This window comes from Malaya genurostris, chromosome 3, assembly GCF_030247185.1.
Source record: "Malaya genurostris strain Urasoe2022 chromosome 3, Malgen_1.1, whole genome shotgun sequence".
Taxonomy (NCBI): Eukaryota; Metazoa; Arthropoda; class Insecta; order Diptera; family Culicidae; genus Malaya; species Malaya genurostris.
Genome location: NC_080572.1, coordinates 292,130,584 through 292,149,723, shown reverse-complemented (window position 1 = coordinate 292,149,723; position 19,140 = coordinate 292,130,584). Strand labels below are relative to the sequence as shown.

Here is a 19,140-nt window from a genome sequence, read left to right as displayed (position 1 = left end):
AGACAGGTTTTTCAATAGTGTACTATTGAAATACTTCAATGCTTTTGCTATACACGTTTAAGTTGAAAAATGTCGATTCTAGTTAGATTATACAAATCCTTTCACAGATCACTGAGCTATGAGCTTTAAAAATACGAGAAAGGCAAACGCGCCTTATGGATTATCCCCTTTGATACTGGTTTATACCAAACATTTCAGAGAAGTTTAATTTTGAATTATTTGAGATTGTGTCACACGACTGAAAATTTTATCATAAAATTGTGATCATATTTCCGATGGAATGTAGCAAAAATTATGTTGATATGTTAGATACAACAAGAGATATTCACGATCAGAAACTTATCACTCTCTCAGAGGGTAAATTTTAAAAAGGCACCCGATAGTAGAGTAAGTCGTATTCACGACAAAATGAAATTTTTTACAATCAGTACATAGTAAGCTGACGTTCACTAAAACATTACCTTCTACTGTAACACCGATCGTCAACAGAATGAACCATATTTTGACCATCTGGCTCTCTGGCCGCTCTCACTATTCCACCGTACAGCGGGTAAACAAGTACATCGGACGGTGATGCGCTTGTAGTGTCAGTAGGTGCGCAATAATTTACCCGTCATACTCACATTTGCGCATTGCCGCTTCTCGTACACACATATTCTAACGTCGTCGTCGTCGCCGCCGCCTGCTATGTGGAATCGGGGCCCTCGGCAGTCAGCGCGGCAGAGCCGACGATCGAACTTTAGTCGCAGTTTGGCGATCGCAAACGCTTCACGGTTTGATTAGCTTTCTTTTTTTGCCCCGCGTCTGCAATTGCATTTGCTCGGTTTAGACGAAGAAACTAGAATCCGCTCGGTCGGTCGATCAAAAGTTCTTTGAAGCAGTCGTACGTTCATAAAACGGAGTCAGAACGGATCGCTGCGGGATTCAGAAACTGAGGGCCATGTCGGAGGCGGTCGTCATGAATCGGGTCTTTCGGTACTTCATGAAGTTCCATGGATACTTCATAGCATTCTGTACGATCTTCTTCACGTCGGTGATCATCGTGACCTCATTTACTGGCCACAGTCTGCCCGAGGAACCGTTCATTATTGAGGAGGAATGTGAGTGATTTTTTGTTGTTGTTGCTTCTGTTTTATGCTGCAACCCACCATCCACGGTTACACCTATCCGATGGACATGATCGGTTGTTGACCATAATGATCAATGATCGATGGATGGTGTTTTCGTTTTTGTTGTTGTTGAGGTGCTTCGAGTGGAACTTACAGTGAAGTCGTTCGGAAATCTATTTGAATTGACGTATTTTCCGTTCATTTTTCATGTGACGACGACCCACAACAGATGAAGCGGTGCAGAGGTATCCGGTTTTGATCCAGGTAGAATCGGCACTATGGTTGTGCGCATCTGTGATACTGGCCGTTGGGCTGTACAAGGTGAGCTTTCGTGCGTGCACTTGATCGGTTTTAGTGTATTTGTGTGTGTGCGTGTCGGCGGTTGGAATGGCATGGGAAAATCAGATAATGAAACATCCAACAATTAGGCTAGTGTAAATTGAAAAGCAGAAGCGCTTGCGATCGCGGAATCTTAACTGCACTCAAATCTTAAATCATGCACTGCGTATGTCTTCTACAGCTTGGAGATGGACAAGTAGAAGATAGTTTACTGTTTTTTTTTTGTTTTTTCAGAAGTCTGAAAGTAAGTGCCTTTTTTTGCAATCGATATTTGTTTGGCTCTCAATCAAAATGTTTGCTATGTTTGTTTATTGTATATCACTTTCGTCTGAAAACAGTGTAGGCTAAAAGAATAACAAACTTTTTTTTATCAATGTTGATCATGCGCGCTGTGTGAGGTTTACCGTTTGTATACGAGTTTCAAACAAACAAATATCTTGTTTTGAAACCCAAAGTCAATTCGGGTTCGGTTGAAAGCTAACGGCATAATAGTACTACAAAAAAACTGTCCATTCACTTTATATTAGCTCTAAAATGACCTTGAATTACTCACATAACAAATAAAAAAAAATCCCCGCAATGAGACGCAACATTTTTAACGCCTTGTCAAAAGTGTTTGAGTTTGTTTGTTATGAAAACTCACGATTACCAGTGCTATTCTAAACGACGACGAAAGCGAAATTCTCAGTAATCTTCAGATGATGAGGGGATGACCACGGACACTGACCGAGGTACTATGAAGTTTATTGAAACGAAACAATCAGTAATCTTCCGCGGAAGAATTGGGATTCCAATGAAATTTCCATTAAGGCAATGATTACAAATGTACCGTCTAAGTAGTATGCGATTGGATGCTTTAAAATGTCCCGAAACTCAGCTAAGAACTTGTCCCCAATCAGCTGACTTGAAGTTATGAACGAAACGCACTGAAACTTACACTAAACACTTTTTTGACTGCTTTAAATTGTAAATTTGAGTGAATTGCAACGCACCCTTTTATGTCTATAGAAACGTAAAGTTTTCAAATCGGCGATTCAAAATATTTGAATATTCAGTTGACTTTGCTCAATAGCAATATAAAATTAAACTTTCGTGTTGATCGAAGTAGGCTTTGACTGCTCATGTTATTCTTATTGCCACACGGAGAACCAGTAGATCGCAAAATTACAATATTGCAATCTTTGTTTCAACTACAATGTTGTTTTTTTTTTTTTTTATTCAATATTATAATATAATTTTAAGGCACACTGCTTAAGCTCTAAGATGCCAAGGGTATTTACTAATCTTAATTACGACTAACTTAAAACTAGAATAGTATCATTATGTAATGTAGCGGTAGCGGATTCTCGAGAAGCGATCGGTAGTGGCCGGTGAATTGAATATTGCATGAGGGTCTTCCATATGCCGTTGGCGAAGATCCATGTTGGCCGCATCATTCGGTCCGTGTGGGTCCGCGGGAAACACCCCCAGGCTACGAAGGCCCGGCGGGTGGCCCGCGTGCTGGTTTTCGACTGGGGCGGCCTTCCGTGGACGATGATGGTGTTGTTATGGAAGAGAATGAAAAAAAAGTAAATATTGTGGAAACGGGGTAAAAAGGGGATGTGGGAACAAAATGTTTGAAAACGATAAAGATCTAATTAGTTGCCATCGAGATGGTGAAGAGACAGGGAAGGGGTAACGAAAAAGTTAGTGACAAAAAAAGATCTTGTTAGTTCCAATGAAGATGGTGGACAGGGACGGGGATCGAGAGAATCGGGCGGATGTTAGTGTCGAACCTGTAGGTGGAGTTTATACTTTCTGAGCGAGGGATCAATGTGTTTAAGGTACTGGTATATGAGAAGCATATATAAACTATCCCGACTCGCCAACACATCCCGAACCGGAACCTCAGGCGGTCTACCTCGGGCCCTGAGGGATTCCAGTAGCTTCGACCTGGCGTCGCGATACTCTACGCACGACCACACGACATGCTCGATGTCCTGATAACCGTCGCCACAGGTGCAGAGACCGCTCTCCGCAAGCCCAACACGCCGGAGATGTGCGTTGAAAGTGTAGTGATTTGACATGAGCCGTGACATAACACGAATGAAATCGCGACTCACGTTCATCCCCCTGAACCAAGGTTTCGTCGATACCCTAGGGATAATGGAATGTAGCCATCGTCCCAGTTCGCCATTGCTCCATGAAGTTTGCCAACTTTCGAGAGTTTTCTGACGAGAGATACTGAAAAATTCATTGAAGCAGATTGGTCTTTCATAAATATCACCTTCTAATGCGCCCACCTTAGCCAATGAGTCTGCCTTTTCATTGCCTGGAATGGAACAATGCGAAGGGACCCAGACTAACGATATTAAATAAGACCGTTCAGATAAAGTTCGCAAGTGTTCCCGAATTTTCCCCAGGAAATATGGGGGATACTTTCCTGGCTTCATTGCCCGGAGAGCTTCTATTGAGCTTAGACTGTCCGTGACAATGTAGTAATGGTCTTTGGGCAAGGTTTCAATGATCTCAAGGGTGTACTGAATAGCAGCTAATTCTGCGACGTAAACTTAAGCCGGATCATTGAGTTTGTGAGAAGCGGTGATGTTTTGATTGAAGATGCCGAAGCCTGTGGACCTGTTGATGTTTGAACCGTCAGTGTAAAACACCTTTTCACAGTTGACTGTTCTAAATTTATTATAAAAAATATTTGGGGCCACTTGAGGGCGCACGTGATCCGGGATTCCACGAATTTCTTCTCTCATGGATGTGTCGAAAAACACAGTAGAATCAGAAGTATCCAAGAAATGAGCACGATTGGAAACAAACGAAGAAGGATTAATATTCTGAGCCATGTAATCAAAATACAAGGACATAAAACGGGTCTGAGAATTGAGCTCGACAAGCCTTTCGAAGTTTTCAATCACCATCGGATTCAAGATGTCGCATCGGATTAGCAATCGATATGAGAGATCCCAGAATCGGTTTTTCAACGGTAAGACGCCCGCGAGCACTTCGAGACTCATCGTATGAGTCGACTGCATGCAACCTAAGGCAATACGCAAACAACGATACTGAATTCTTTCCAGCTTGATGAAATGAGTGTTCGCCGCGGATCGGAAGCAAAAGCATCCGTATTCCATCACGGACAATATCGTTGTTTGGTATAACCTGATCAGGTCTCCTGGGTAGGCACCCCACCATGATCCGGTTATTGTACGAAGAAAATTGATTCTCTGTTGGCATTTTTGTTTCAGATACCTAATGTGACATCCCCAGGTGCCTTTGGAGTCGAACCAGACCCCGAGATATTTAAATGTGAAGACCTGAGCTATGGTTTCACCCCCTAGTTGAAGCTGTAATTGTGCTGGTTCTCGCTTTCTTGAAAATACAACCAGCTCAGTTTTCTCCGTGGAGAACTCGATACCCATTTGAAGAGCCCATGTCGACAAGTTGTCGAGGGTATCTTGCAATGGTCCTTGGAGATCGGCAGCTTTGGGTCCTATAATAGACACAACGCTGTCGTCGGCAAGTTGTCTTAGCGTGCAAGATGTGTTGATACATTCATCAATGTTGTTCACGTAAAAGTTGTATAAAAGGGGGCTTAAGCATGAGCCCTGAGGAAGACCCATGTAACTGAATCGTATTGTCGACAAATCACCATGCGCGAAATACATGTATTTCTCGGACAACAGATTATACAAAAAGTTATTCAAAATTGGTGAAAGACCATGCTGATGCAACTTCTCAGATAGGATGTTTATGGAAACTGAATCAAAAGCCCCCTTGATGTCTAGGAAAACTGACGCCATTTGTTCTTTACGAGCAAATGCCATTTGAATTTCGGTTGAGAGCAACGCAAGACAATCGTTCGTTCCTTTGCCCCTGCGGAAGCCGAATTGTGTATCTGAAAGTAAGCCATTAGTCTCGACCCAATTGTCTAGACGAAACAGAATCATTTTTTCGAACAATTTCCGGATACAGGAAAGCATAGCAATCGGCCGATACGAATTGTGATCGGAGGCTGGTTTCCCTGGTTTTTGAATGGCAATAACTCTTACTTGTCTCCAGTCATGTGGGACAATATTATCCTCAAGAAGCCTATTGAATAAATTCAATAAGCGCCAGAGTCAGGCAAATTTTTCAACAAGTTGAATTTGATTTTGTCTAACCCCGGAGATTTATTGTTACACGATAAAAGCGCAAGTGAGAACTCGACCATCGAAAAAGGTGTTTCGTTTCTGTTTGATGAAGCGACGCGCATGATTGTCTGTTCCGGAACAGAGTCAGGACATACTTTTTTAGCGAAATCGAGTATCCAGCGGTTAGAATATTCCTCGCTTTCGTTTGTGGTGTTTTTGTTGCGCATTCGTCGGGCTGTGTTCCAAAGAGTGCTCATTGATGTTTCTCTCGATAATCCGTCTACGAATCGACGCCAATAACCGCTTTTCTTCGCTTTAATCAAGCTTTTCATTTTAGCGTCTAATGCCGCGTAGTTTCTAAAATTATCAGGTGTTCCGTTTTTCCTAAACTCGACAAATGATGAAGTTCTCTCCGCGTTTAATTCTGAGCACTCTTTGTCCCACCACGGGTTGGGGGGACGGATGTTAGTTTTCGCGCCGGGTACACGTTTCGTCTGAGCTTGAGTCGCGGTGTCGAGAATCAAGCCAGCCAAAAACGTGTACTCTTCCTCCGGAGGAAGTTCTTGTGTTGTTTCTAGATTCTCAGATATCAAATTTGCGTAGCATTTCCAATCAATGTTTCGTGTGAGGTCATACGAAACATTGATTGTTTCCGATGGTCTTAATCCGGTGGCGATTGAAATTACGATAGGCAGATGATCGCTACCGTGGGGATCAGGGATTACCTTCCACGTGCAATCCAACCGTAGCGATGTCGAGCAAAGGGATAAGTCTAGCGCACTTGGTCTTGCTGGTGGTGCAGGAATTCGTGTCATTTCTCCCGTATTCAAGATTGTCATATTGAAGTTGTCGCAGATATCATGGATCATAGTTGATCTGTTATCGTCGTGAAGACAGCCCCATCCCGTACCGTGTGAGTTAAAGTCTCCTAAAACCAACGTCGGTGCGGGAAGAAGCTCTATGATATCATTGAGCCGCCGATGCCCAACCGAGGCTCTTGGGGGAATGTAGATGGAAGCAATGCAAAGGTCCTTACCTTTGATTGTAACATGACATGCGACAACTTCAATACCTGGTATCGAGGGGAGGTTAATGCGATAGAAAGAATAGCACTTTTTGATCCCCAAAAGTACTCCTCCATAGGAATCATCTCGATCCAGACGAATAATGTTAAAATCGTGGAGGTTTAAGGGTATTTCAGAAGTTAGCCAAGTTTCGCACAATGCAAATGCGTCACATTTCAGATTATTTACTAGAAATTTGAAAGGATCTATTTTTGGGATGATACTTCTGAAATTCCACTGTAAAACAGTGATTAGATCCGTGACCTCGGTGGGTGTCTTAGCCATCGAAGGATACGATCGCTGAAAGAAGGGGCCATTTTGCAGTCAACTGCTTCAAGAATGTTTTAACTGTAGGAATAAAAGCCATTATCAGGCTTTTAAGAGGTTCAGAAATATTGAAAGTAGACATGATCCAGTCCACAATATCAGAGAATTTAACAAACCCAGTATTTGGTAAATTTTCTGACTGATCTTTAGGGACTTTCGGGGGTTTTGAAGTCCCAGGAAGTGATGGAAATTCTTGCTCGGAATTTAATTTTCCAAGGCCTGGAGCTTTTTTCTCTGGTTTTTTGCCATCACTACCAGTTGTTGTAATTTTTCGGAACCCATCAGAGGACATCTTCGAACCCTTACTAGGGAGCTTTTGAGAAGATTTATTTCTTCTCTTTCTAATTGATGAGCTATGAGGGACAGCCGAAGATGTACCTTCGAGGGGGTCATCATATTCGCTCTCGTCAGTTGACAAGTAAGCGTAAGGATTTTCGGTAGGTGGCGTAGCACATTTCAACATTTCTGCAAAAGAGCGTTTGGAATGTTGCTTGAGTGAACGCTTCATTTTATCCTTACGCAATTTGTACACGGGACAATCAGAGAGGTCATGCGGCCCCTCCTTACAGTAGAGACACTTTTCATTGTCTCCACTGCAGGAGTTATCCGCATGACTCCCTCCACACTTTATACACCGGGATTTATTGCAACAATGGGATGCTGTATGTCCCAATTGTTTGCAATTGGTGCAGTTCATGACCCGCGGCACAAAAAGACGAACAGGTAAACGGACTCGGTCCAGGAGGACGTAATTAGGCAAAGCCGAGCCAGCGAAAGTCACCCGATACGAGTCTGATGGGATATAGGACTTAGTCCCATCCTCAGCGGTCGATACTGAACGCAATTGCTTGCAGTCCAGTATCTTAACGTTCTTGTGTAGGGGGTTTTTAAAACCGCCTGCCCCATGCTTAAGAACGTCCTCGCAAGTCAGACTCGGATCGGTGATCACGCCGTCTATCTCGACTTCGCGAGCTGGTACGTATACGCGATACTCCCGCGTGAAATGCTCACTTCGAACGATCTCATTAGCCTGTTTTGCACTGGCTAACAAGACCCTAAGCTTGTCCGGGCGTACTTTCTCAATTTTTTGTACAGTATTGTATCGCGAGGACAGGTCATTAGAAAGTTTTAGAAGGTTCAATTTTTTACCATTCGCTTTGGTCCGGATGTAAACCGCATACGGTCCGGCCGAGAGTGCAAGCCCATCGGGATAGCTTCTAATGCGAGATTTATTGCCATCAGAAGCATCCATTTGATCATCTAGGGGAAGGTCAGGCAATTCTGTGCCTTTTGTCATGGCACGGAAATGTGTCCGTGCGGGTAAATATTAGGGGGCAATAAAAATCTAATGGTACTGAACAACAGGGAAAAAGAAAAAAAATACTTAGCTTTAGCTCTCGAAGGGTGATCGGCTGACAAGGCCCGGTCCTAGGCGACCGGTGAATACTCCAGTTCAATAAAGTGCAAAAAACCTCTTTGAGGAAAAAGCACTTTGTTTTTAGTCTCTCACTACACTGTCCAATGAAACCAATCTTTTTATCACTATATATATTTACCACTGTTTCTAATGTACAACGATATATACGCAGCGCCCAGCGCTGGCGCTGGCTAACGGTACCACACGCAGTGCTGCTTTACACAAGCTCACAGTTGGCCTTGAGAACGGATTAATTAGAACTATCACTCGACCGCACTGATGCACACAATAGAATACGGAATGACCTTGATAACGGAATAAAACAATTCACCACGCGATTGGAGAAAGCAGAATTTACGTCCGATCGATCCGATAGTCACGACACGAATGATCCGCTTCAGTTGAACGAACCGTCGCACAAAGCATACCACGAAAAACGGACACATGGAAACAAGAACTTTTTACAATGATTGAGCGCAGTGGGCTTAGCTCTCGTTATATTGGCTTGTAAAAAAGACTGGACGAAATGGATTTTTGAATTCTTCACACTTTGAATATATCCTAATTCAATCGTTATTGTTAGTGATTACTCTTACACTAGAGCTATAAATCATGAGTAATTATGAGTGACTAACATGAGGTTATATGTATATGTATTGACCAACTGAATTGCTGAATACGAAATGACGAACTGTCTGTTTCCTTTTGTGCGTCTTGTTTCAAGAATAAAAATCCATCTACTACAGGGCCGCTTTCACGTTTCAATGGGTCCGGGCTCAAGCAATATTTGTGTGAGGACCCCCGAGAACAAGTGATGAGAGCAAAAAAGGTCCCGGTTATATCATTTAATTTATTTTTTTTTGTCGATTGACCCGGGGCCTGTGCAAAAGCGGCCCTGATCTACTGACACTTGCACTCAAAGCATAGTTTGTGCAACCGGTATGATGAAATATTCACATACACAGCCGAAGAAATTTCAAACCAAGCCAAAGAGGCCGACTCATGTGTGTGCAATAATGAAAAGCGGCACATTTTCTCGGACATCACTAGTTGGGTTGTGAGAACTTAGATTGAAATGAACAAACTTTATAGTACCATAAACTACCATTAACTATTTTCCGGAAGCGAATTTCGGAATTATATAGTCTAGAAATGTCTGTTTCAACGATAACGAACCGAAGACCAAACAGCCTCTGGCCTCCGGTGCCAGAAATCATCAAATAATAATTTCATAGATTACATTTTTAATACATTCCAATTATAACTAATAGTTCATCATACCATGCAATTAAAATTATTTAGTGAATCTTTTCTCAAGCACATATTTGGGGATCGAAATTGAATATAAAATTATTTCGTAGTTCTTTATTATTCAATTGATTTTGAAAGCAAAATCAAGCGTTGATTCATTGTATTCATAATAATTGAAAAACCAATGAATTCCAATAAGTTTTCCATGTTGACTGGCTCGAAGCTTACCCTCAATGTTTATCACTTTGTTTGTATATCATGTTAATGAACGATAATACTTGGCTTGTATTCATTTCATTCAGTAGCTTGTCAATGTTGAAGTTTTAGTTTTGCTATAAAAATTGCTACAATCTAAAATAATACCTGTTATACGATATCACACAGCCAGGCTTTATTGCTTCAGCAACATCAATGCATTGAACTCAACAGAATTGGACATTATTAGCATTATAAATGACAGTTACTTAGAAAATAAACAATTTCTTACAATACCCATTTTATTGTATTCAACTCGTTTCTATTTCAACACAAAACCCAATGCTGCATAAATTCGCGTCATAATTTTATATGTAAAAGGTGATTTTTTTGAGGTTAGGATTTTCATGCATTATTATTTGCTCAGTATGCTCTGACATTTCATCATGAATAGACTTACTAACGAGCAACGCTTGCAAATCAGTGAATGGGCCCTAGAAAAGTTGGCAGAAAATCCGCTTTTTTATCGACAAATTTTGTTCAGCGATGAGGCTCATTTCTGGTTGAATGGCTACGTAAATAAGCAAAATTGCCGCATTTGGAGTGAAGAGCAACCAGAAGCCGTTCAAGAACTGCCCATGCATCCCGAAAAATGCACTGTTTGGTGTGGTTTGTACGCTGGTGGAATCATTGGACCGTATTTTTTCAAAGATGCTGTTGGACGCAACGTTACAGTGAATGGCGATCGCTATCGTTCGATGCTAACAAACTTTTTGTTGCCAAAAATGGAAGAACTGAACTTGGTTGACATGTGGTTTCAACAAGATGGCGCTACATGCCACACAGCTCGCGATTCTATGGCCATTTTGAGGGAAAACTTCGGAGAACAATTCATCTCAAGAAATGGACCGGTAAGTTGGCCACCAAGATCATGCGATTTGACGCCTTTAGACTATTTTTGTGGGGCTACGTCAAGTCTAAAGTCTACAGAAATAAGCCAGTAACTATTCCAGCTTTGGAAGACAACATTTCCGAAGAAATTCGGGCTATTCCGGCCGAAATGCTCGAAAAAGTTGCCCAAAATTGGACTTTCCGAATGGACCACCTAAGACGCAGCCGCGGTCAACATTTAAATGAAATTATCTTCAAAAAGTAAATGTCATGTACCAATCTAACGTTTAAAATAAAGAACCGATGAGATTTTGCAAATTTTATGCGTTTTATTGTTTAAAAAAGTTCTCAAGCTCTTAAAAAATCACCCTGTATTTTTGCTCACGATATAATGCCACCGTGCCCTCCGTGCATTTCTCACACCACCTCAATACGAAACAGCAGCGCGCAAGCAATAAAAAAATGCAAGAAAGTTTATGTAAACTTTTTCAATTTTCGGTTGTTTTAGCTAAAATTTTATAATTTTGAGTTGCATTTTCAGATTCTTTGTGAAATTCTGCTACAAACACTACTTTTCAGTTCTAAAATCATCCCCGTGGGACGGAACAGTGACCGTTTATACAATTCAAAAACCAATTACGGCTCGGCAAAGCAAAATTTCAAAATTCTAAGAATACTTAGTTATGATAAATTTGATTTCGAAAACTTAAGTGTTTTTGGTTTTTCAAAAATCGGTCTAGTTTTTGAATAATTGATCAAAACGCGATTTTCGCATTCCGCTACATTTCACCTTAATGAGTTACTTTTGTTTAACGAACAAAAAGATACTCGCATACCCCATCTCATCTTAGCATGCTATGCTTTTCTCGTAAGTGGCAAAATTTACTGTTTTTGATTTTCCGTTCGTGTGAAAGTTTTAATCGTTCGATATAATTAAGTTTCTGATATCATGTCCGGTGTTGATGCAATTGAGGGAAATATTCTGAAATCTCTCGTTTAGTACAGTACGTTCGAGTGTAATTTCAATTTGAAATATTCGCATATGCCTACATCTGATTTCGGTCAAAGTTATGGCAAAAGAGCTGAATCTTTTCCTAAAGTTGTTGCTTCGGAGAATAAATTTATGGGTATGAATGGGAGCAATACGTTTGATTCTGAAGGAAGCTATTTGGGCGGGGATCTGAGATCGTAACGCAAAATAACCAAGAAGAATGATCGTACCGGCTATATCTAAAGATCGGTTCAAAGATAATTTATCGACTGTATATCCAAGCGAGTACTTTCCATATGGAACAGATCGACTTGATTTTGCGGGCTAACTCAAAAGTGGCCAGAGCCCATATATGCGAGTATTGATAGTAGATCTCCAAAAAACTGTAAATCTCCAATAACAGATCTTTAATCATAAATGAAAATGTTTTTTGAATTTTATAATCAATTTATTCATGTTTAATGTTAGATGAAAAAATCGGGATAAAAAGTTTATTTTTTAAGGCCGATTCCGATGCAATCAATTTTCCAACTGCCTTGTTCTGTTGTGCTTACTGCTTACGACATGGATCCTCTAACAGGAAATATTTTCAAGAAATGTTCCTGAACAAGCTCCACTGTTTCATTATTTTTTTATATCCGTGTCTTCAAAACTGTATGAAGCAAGAGTGTATTTTCCTAGAGAGTCGTGATTTTCGCTCATATGAAGCCGTCTGGGATGTCTCCGAAATCATCCGTTAATATAATTGCCCGTACGTTAATGGGGCACTCTTAAATCTTACTATTTCGATGTTAACGAATTTGATTCATATATTCCAAAACATTTTCACATTGAGTTTCGCGGAAAAATATTGATTTTGGAAATTTTAAAAGATTTCGAAAGATACTTGAACTGTTGAAGTAAGTCAATCGGTCAAGACGTAAAATACAGTGGTTAGATAGAAAAACGCATTTTGTCCTTTTTAAAGTTAAGCTACACAGAAAATTTATTGTGAATAAAATAAATATTGATACAAAAATGAATATTCAGAAATTTATATTACATTAAATGGTGAGTTATACAGAAAAAATCGTGTAAATTTACGTCTCTGTAGATGCACATAAAAGGAGCGTCGCAATTCACTTAATATTACACCTTAAGGTCTGAAGACAGAGGGTCGCGTGTTAAGTTTTAAATCGACCACGTGGTTCGCTCAATTCCCTTTGCGCATCGTATTTCTCTTGTACTCTCTCGTATATGAGCAAATTGTATCGGGTTGCCAGTATACATTTTATTATTGTGATGAGAAGTTTTATCACATTAATCTATCGTATGGGTTGGACATTACATGATTCCAATGAACAATGAAAAAATATTCAACTTTCACAAAGATTGAATGTCTGTGTGTTTGGCAGCCATGTCGAGCCAATTTTATTTCTCTCTCCTTTTTCAGAATGCTATCAGGAAACCAAAGCGAAAAAAAAATGGTGGATGCATTGAAGCTGACTTTGTTTCACAGAAAAATACAAGACTTTATTTTTATCGCGATAACATATATGTTTTTATGTACTAATCGCATCTAAACTAAATTATCTAGACTTTGTCACGGTAGATTTATGATACAAGCCTTCAAAGCCGAGATTTTTGATGAACAAGTAGAGGTATGCATTTCCGAGCGTTTCAATTTTCAGCAGTTCTTCAGTCAGAAAAATATACAACACGACCGCTCAACTCAATGAATCATTCTGAAAATTTCACAGAATATTCTCAACTAAATTTCGAAGACATTGTCAGGTGGGTTTTTCTATATTCTGCACCGTTTCCAAGAAAATTTAATTTCAAACGGAAAATAGCAAAAAACCTACCACTTTACGGTAGTGTCTTCAGCCCTTAAAGCAAGTAAAAATGTATCTTATCATGACCCTCACTGCTAGTTTAGCTGAAATTTACATCGAAATAGACACAAAAGATGTAATACTCTGTCATCATCTTCGATTTTGAAATTCCGAATTCATTATTTTAAGAAAATAATTAGCAGATGACTTATTTTCATAAATTCCATAGTTTCTCTTTTGGTTTCCCCTTTCAAAGGTATTTTTAAATTCAATATAAACTAAATAAATGCACAAAATAAGCATCACTTTTTTGCACAAAAATTCCGCGCTTCTCTAAGGAAACGGATAGATTTGACGATGAAATAGATTTAGTGTATTCTTTGTTTCCGGTGGAGACAATTTTCTTTTGTTTTAAATCGACCAAATTTAGCAAAATTGTTGTGACGCGCTCTGAACAATGAATAATGAAAAAAAAACCTAATGAAAAGTAGAGAAAGAGGCCAATCAATTAACTGTTTGCATGCAGGGAAGACCGGGCGAAAATGATCACTTTTTGTCTTGCGCAGAAAATAGATGCAGGAAACAATCACACATAGGTAAATATTGTGTGTAAATGAAATTTTTTGACTGTATTGATATTTTGCAACTGTTTTGTACATGAAAATTGTCATTTCAACTGAAAATGACTGATTTTCTAAAAAGAAATATGAAAAATGATCAGAAGCAAATATGTAGAATAAAATGCAATTACCTTTATGTTAAAATCAAAATTTAAGTGATTAAAAAATGTTTCACTCATAATCTAATAAACAGTTTGACTCAGGGAAACAATTCACGAATTTGAAAATGTTACCTCTTGAGCGCTAAATCTGGGTGAGCTCATGCAAATTTGGTAGCGCTGATTATTGCCTAATTTGTCCTAGTAATTTCGCCCCGGTTTTCCCCTATACGTGTTGTCACTGTTCTTTCTAACGTTTTATATTGCGTTATTCGATGCGTTAAAGATTTAAAACGCAGTATTAATTTTTAGATATGAAAAATACAGTACATTTAAGGCTGAAAAACAGTACGCAGTATTCGGGTCAAAAATACAGTACAATACTGTAAAATACAGTACGGATACGAGCGTTAGTTATATATAAGCTTACTGTTCATATTTTTGGTAATAGGTTATGATTAGCTGCTTTTGTAGACTGAAGATTTGGATACGATTGTTTGCAATCTGTATTATTGATAACATCTCTAAAATGTTTAAATCCATTTGATGCAAACATTGCATTGAGACGGGGTTGAATATGGTTTGTTCTCTATACGAGTCGGTTCTTCGCAATTCGATTCAGCTAATATCTGCTAAAATACTATCCGGAGGTCCATGGGTGATCGTGTCGCAAAAATATGCACTTAATTTTCTCAGAACCGTGTCTGAACCGATTTTTGCAAACTTAGATTGACATGAAAAGTCTTACGAACTATTGCTTTTGAGCTTGATCAAAGTCTGACTTTCAACCCCGAAATTACAGTGGATATGTGTGAAAATTTCATTCAAAAGAACATGTTTCTATTTTACATAGTAAAAAATTATGAGAATTGCAGGGGACGCAAATTCACATATGACACAATTCATTAGAACGTAATCCGTGAAACGACTGAATTTTTCAATAGTAAGGAGTGTATCGATAAGTAGTTAGCAACATTCAAACAGTTATTACTCTGAAATGGCTTAATTTTTTGCAGCGTGTTTTACGGTGACATGTTTGCTTACATGTCAATAACAGCTGCGCAATCGATTGGTTTCGGTACGGTTTCTCGTTTCAATGATTAGTCGAATTGATCCGGAAACGCGAAAGAAAATACTGCACACTTGGTGCTCAGAAAGTGCTGTCACGTACAACGAAATTGCAAAACGGGTGAAAGTGCACCACACCAGTGTCAAAAATACTATCGAGAAGTTCGGTGAGACCCTTTCCATGAAAGATTTGCCCCGATCCGGTAGGAAAACGGGTTCCAGCCAGCCCGGCCGGCACTTAAAAGTGGTTGAGTACATCAGGAAAAACCCATCGGCGTCGACGCGGGATTTGACCAAGGAGTACAACCTCAGCATCGGGATGATTCGACGGAACTCCCTGAAAACGTACAAGAAACAGAAGGTGCCGAAATAGTCCCTGGTACAGCAAGTTCAGGCCAAAACAAGAGCGCGAAAACTGTATAACCGGATTCTACAGAATAAAGACGGATGCATCCTGATCGACGACGAAACCTACGCCAAGGAAGACTCTCGAGCGCTGCCCGGACCGCAATATTATACGAAATCGGTGTACTAGGACCTGGACGACGCTGACACCACGGTGGCGATGGAAAAGTTTGGGCAGAAGGTGTTGGTCTGGCAAGCAATTTGTACCTGTGGTTTGCGGTCGTCGATTTTCTTCACGAAGGGCACAATTAACGCCAAGGTGTATGAGGAATAATGTTTGAAGAAGAGAATGCTGCTAGTGTACAGAAAGCATAAGGATCTTCGGTCAATTGAAAGGTATTGGGCAATTGTCAAGCGGCACTTTCGGAAGGAAGGTACAGTGTCCCAAAACATGCAGGAGTTAAAAAAAAAACTGGACAGCTGCCATCAAGTCACAAAAGTAACTGTGCAGAGTTTAATGAAGAATCCAAAGTCCAAAGTGCGAGCGTTTCACAGAAACTAGGATTTTCTTCAATATAATCAGTGGAATGCGTAAAAATGTAATTTTTCGACAATATATCGAAAACTGATGTCAAAATATGTTTTTTTTTCGCTTTTTTATTCAATAATCAATGTTGCTAACTACTTTTCGATACACTCCTTAGTATAAATATACGTCAAACATACCCTGCTTTCCAAGCAAACGTGTAAGTTTACATGTTTTAGCACTCAAAAATATGTCAGAATGCATTAATCATAAGTTTACTGTAAAATTAAGTCATTTTTGACACTCATATATGTCGGTCTAAGAAGACGAAAATTTTTCTCGACTGTTTCTTGGTGTGTAGACGATGTAAACATTAACGTCATCCTTCGAAAAAAAAAACATATAATACTTCTTTTGTGGCGGCATTATAAGTTAATATAGAAAATATTTCTTTATGAGAATATAAGAAATATGAGAAAGGCTCATTACACCACCAGGTGGATAAAAACAGGTTTTTGTCTGACTCTTGGGCTAAACATATGTCATGACCGGATTTTGTACTCGGTTTGTTTTTTTCAATTCAGATGTTCACATGAGAAATGCATTTCCCTTATTTATGTCATTTTGTCCGTCATGAACTGAATTAAATTTTCATCATCACCTAGCAAAAGAAGACAAGAAATTGTTTCACGAATAAAATATCGAAAATGGGATCTTGTGAAATGGGGTAATGTTTTCGTTGGGTTTCATTTTCACCGTTCCATTCATCAGTCGTCGTCGTCTTCTTTGTGTTTTTCGTTGAAAATAAACTGTTGAAAATTAAACTAAATACTGGATTCGGAAGTTAAACTAACGTCGAATTTGCTACGAAGAAAAAAAAATGAATCCGTCCACTGATAACAGACGAAAACGAACGGCATGCTAAAACTCATTGATCCAATTTCAGAGCGCGGTCTACTTTGATGGATTTATTTTTTTTTTGCTTTTGTGCCGGTAACTTCCGAGTCACATGACAAGCATTATGCTAACAATGTGAGACGTGCAGCATACGCATACTACGATGGCCTAGAAGCTACCCGAAAATTTTCAACTCCAACACAAACGGGTAAGATTATGTTGTGCCAGGTAGAAGATTGTTTCGCGTGACAGAAATAATTACCTGTAATTAACAGGCAAATGATTCCATATCTACTTCATTTTATTCTGATCCCTTAATCAAGTTAATATCTACTGTGAGGTAGATTCAATTATAATGCTGTATCTATAATTTACATGAAATCACAACACAATTGTGTTGCCGAAAGCACTGAATAAAAACATTAAGGTAAAGCAAAATTTGTTTGTAACAATGTGAAAAAATTGAATAATTCTGATAAACTTTGTAGCTCTGAAGCGAATAAAATCAACGAATTTTTGTCATCCAACCATAAAATTGTAACGAAAAATCACCGATCGAACGATTCGTAATTTTGACGTAGAAATTTGTGCATCTCAGCCAGTGCACAAACGAAACAGCGGTTCTTTTTAGTTTTTTTTTGGCTCGATCCAAACAACCGCTCTCGTGAGAGGTAAATTATAATACAATTAGCATTACAATGGGATCGTTAGACCCGTTCAAACGAGGTAGCCAAGTCCCGTTTTACCCTTGCTACCAACCAAGTGCCGCAACCGCCACCGCCACCGCCTGGGGTCCAGTCTGACTTCCCAACGGTTCCTACCCCACTTCCCACTGATGAAAAACCGACCAACCAACCAACGATCGGCATCATTGTTGTGCGACCTACAAATTGATCAAATATTTTCCCTTGGCTCTCGGGGTCGCTTCTGTGTACTTTCAGGAGAACAAAACATTTCTCACCCCCTTTCTGGCGCTGTTCATCATCGACGGTGTGGTCGTGATCGTTCAGGAGATTGTGAATCTCTGCACCGGAAGAGAGTCCGAGCTGGCTACGATCGAAACCCGGCAGCTGCTCGTCATGATACGTGAGTCGAAAAGCCCGGGGCGGCCCTGTGTGCTAATTTCGATCGGATCGGAATCCGTTATGATTCAATGGTTTCCTTGGGAACTTCGCATCGGAACTGAAAGTTGGCACCAAGGCCGCCGTCGCGAATCCACCGAACCGGAAAGTCACACATCCTCTGATTTGTTTTTTTTTGTTTTTCTCTTTTCTTTTTGACACAGTGGTCAACGTGTATGTGCTGGTAAGTCTGCTGATCCTGTACCGGATGTTTGCCAAGGGACCACTGCCCAACACCCAGAACAGCTTCGTCCGGTTCGACAACGAGCGGGACATCGAGAACCAACTGCCGCCGTCTGGCAATCCGCAGCAGAATAGAAGCTAGTATTACACTTTACCCACATATTAGGTATTATTCACGTCGATGTTGGAACTGGTATTAGTGATATCCATGTGAAACAAAGCAAAACAAAAAAGAAAAAAAGAAACTTAGTAATCGAAAATTTAGTGCGTACCCGGCTTACGCTAATTGCATTGTTATTATTACCATTATTTTTAAACGTAAGTGGCATGCGAAATGTACATATAGCGACAGTGAAGAAAGAAGTAAAACAGAAAAAAAGATGGAAATGTAGCAAGTGTTTTCTTGTGTTGTTTCGTTTCAGTGCATCCGCCGTTGCATTGGCCTCAATCAATCGATTGAATTGCGACTGTGGGACTGTGTTTCGAAAAGAACGAACCGTCTGTTGATGTGAGGAAAGGAAACAAAAGTAGTTGCCTTATGCGCCGCCGGTAATTGTTTGCGCGGTGCAAAATAATTTGCAAAACCATTTTCGAGTCGAGGCGATGTCGAGATGTGTGTGTCGATTTTGACGACGATTGCCTTGCAAGCGTTTCATCGCAAGATGTGTCGAATTTAATATGGTTGCGGTACTTGCGAAGACACGTTTCATTATTATCGGTGAAATGAAAGGCATATTCGATGAAAAGAGAAGGACCGTTCGGT

General features: G+C 39.9%; 2 protein-coding genes across 2 annotated transcripts in view; one reads left to right on the top strand and one right to left on the bottom strand.

The window, feature by feature from the left end:
* LOC131436695 (putative uncharacterized protein DDB_G0271606) overlaps positions 1–19,140 on the bottom strand; it is a 337,186-nt gene that overhangs the window by 57,445 nt on the left and 260,601 nt on the right. The gene's annotated exons all lie outside the window — the stretch shown is intronic.
* Positions 706–18,768, top strand: LOC131436698 (uncharacterized). Its single transcript, XM_058605564.1, has 4 exons — positions 706–1,100; positions 1,339–1,430; positions 18,015–18,159; positions 18,359–18,768. The coding sequence occupies exons 1-4, from the start codon at positions 941–943 to the stop codon at positions 18,517–18,519; spliced, it is 558 nt and encodes a 185-aa protein (XP_058461547.1). The 5' UTR covers positions 706–940; the 3' UTR covers positions 18,520–18,768.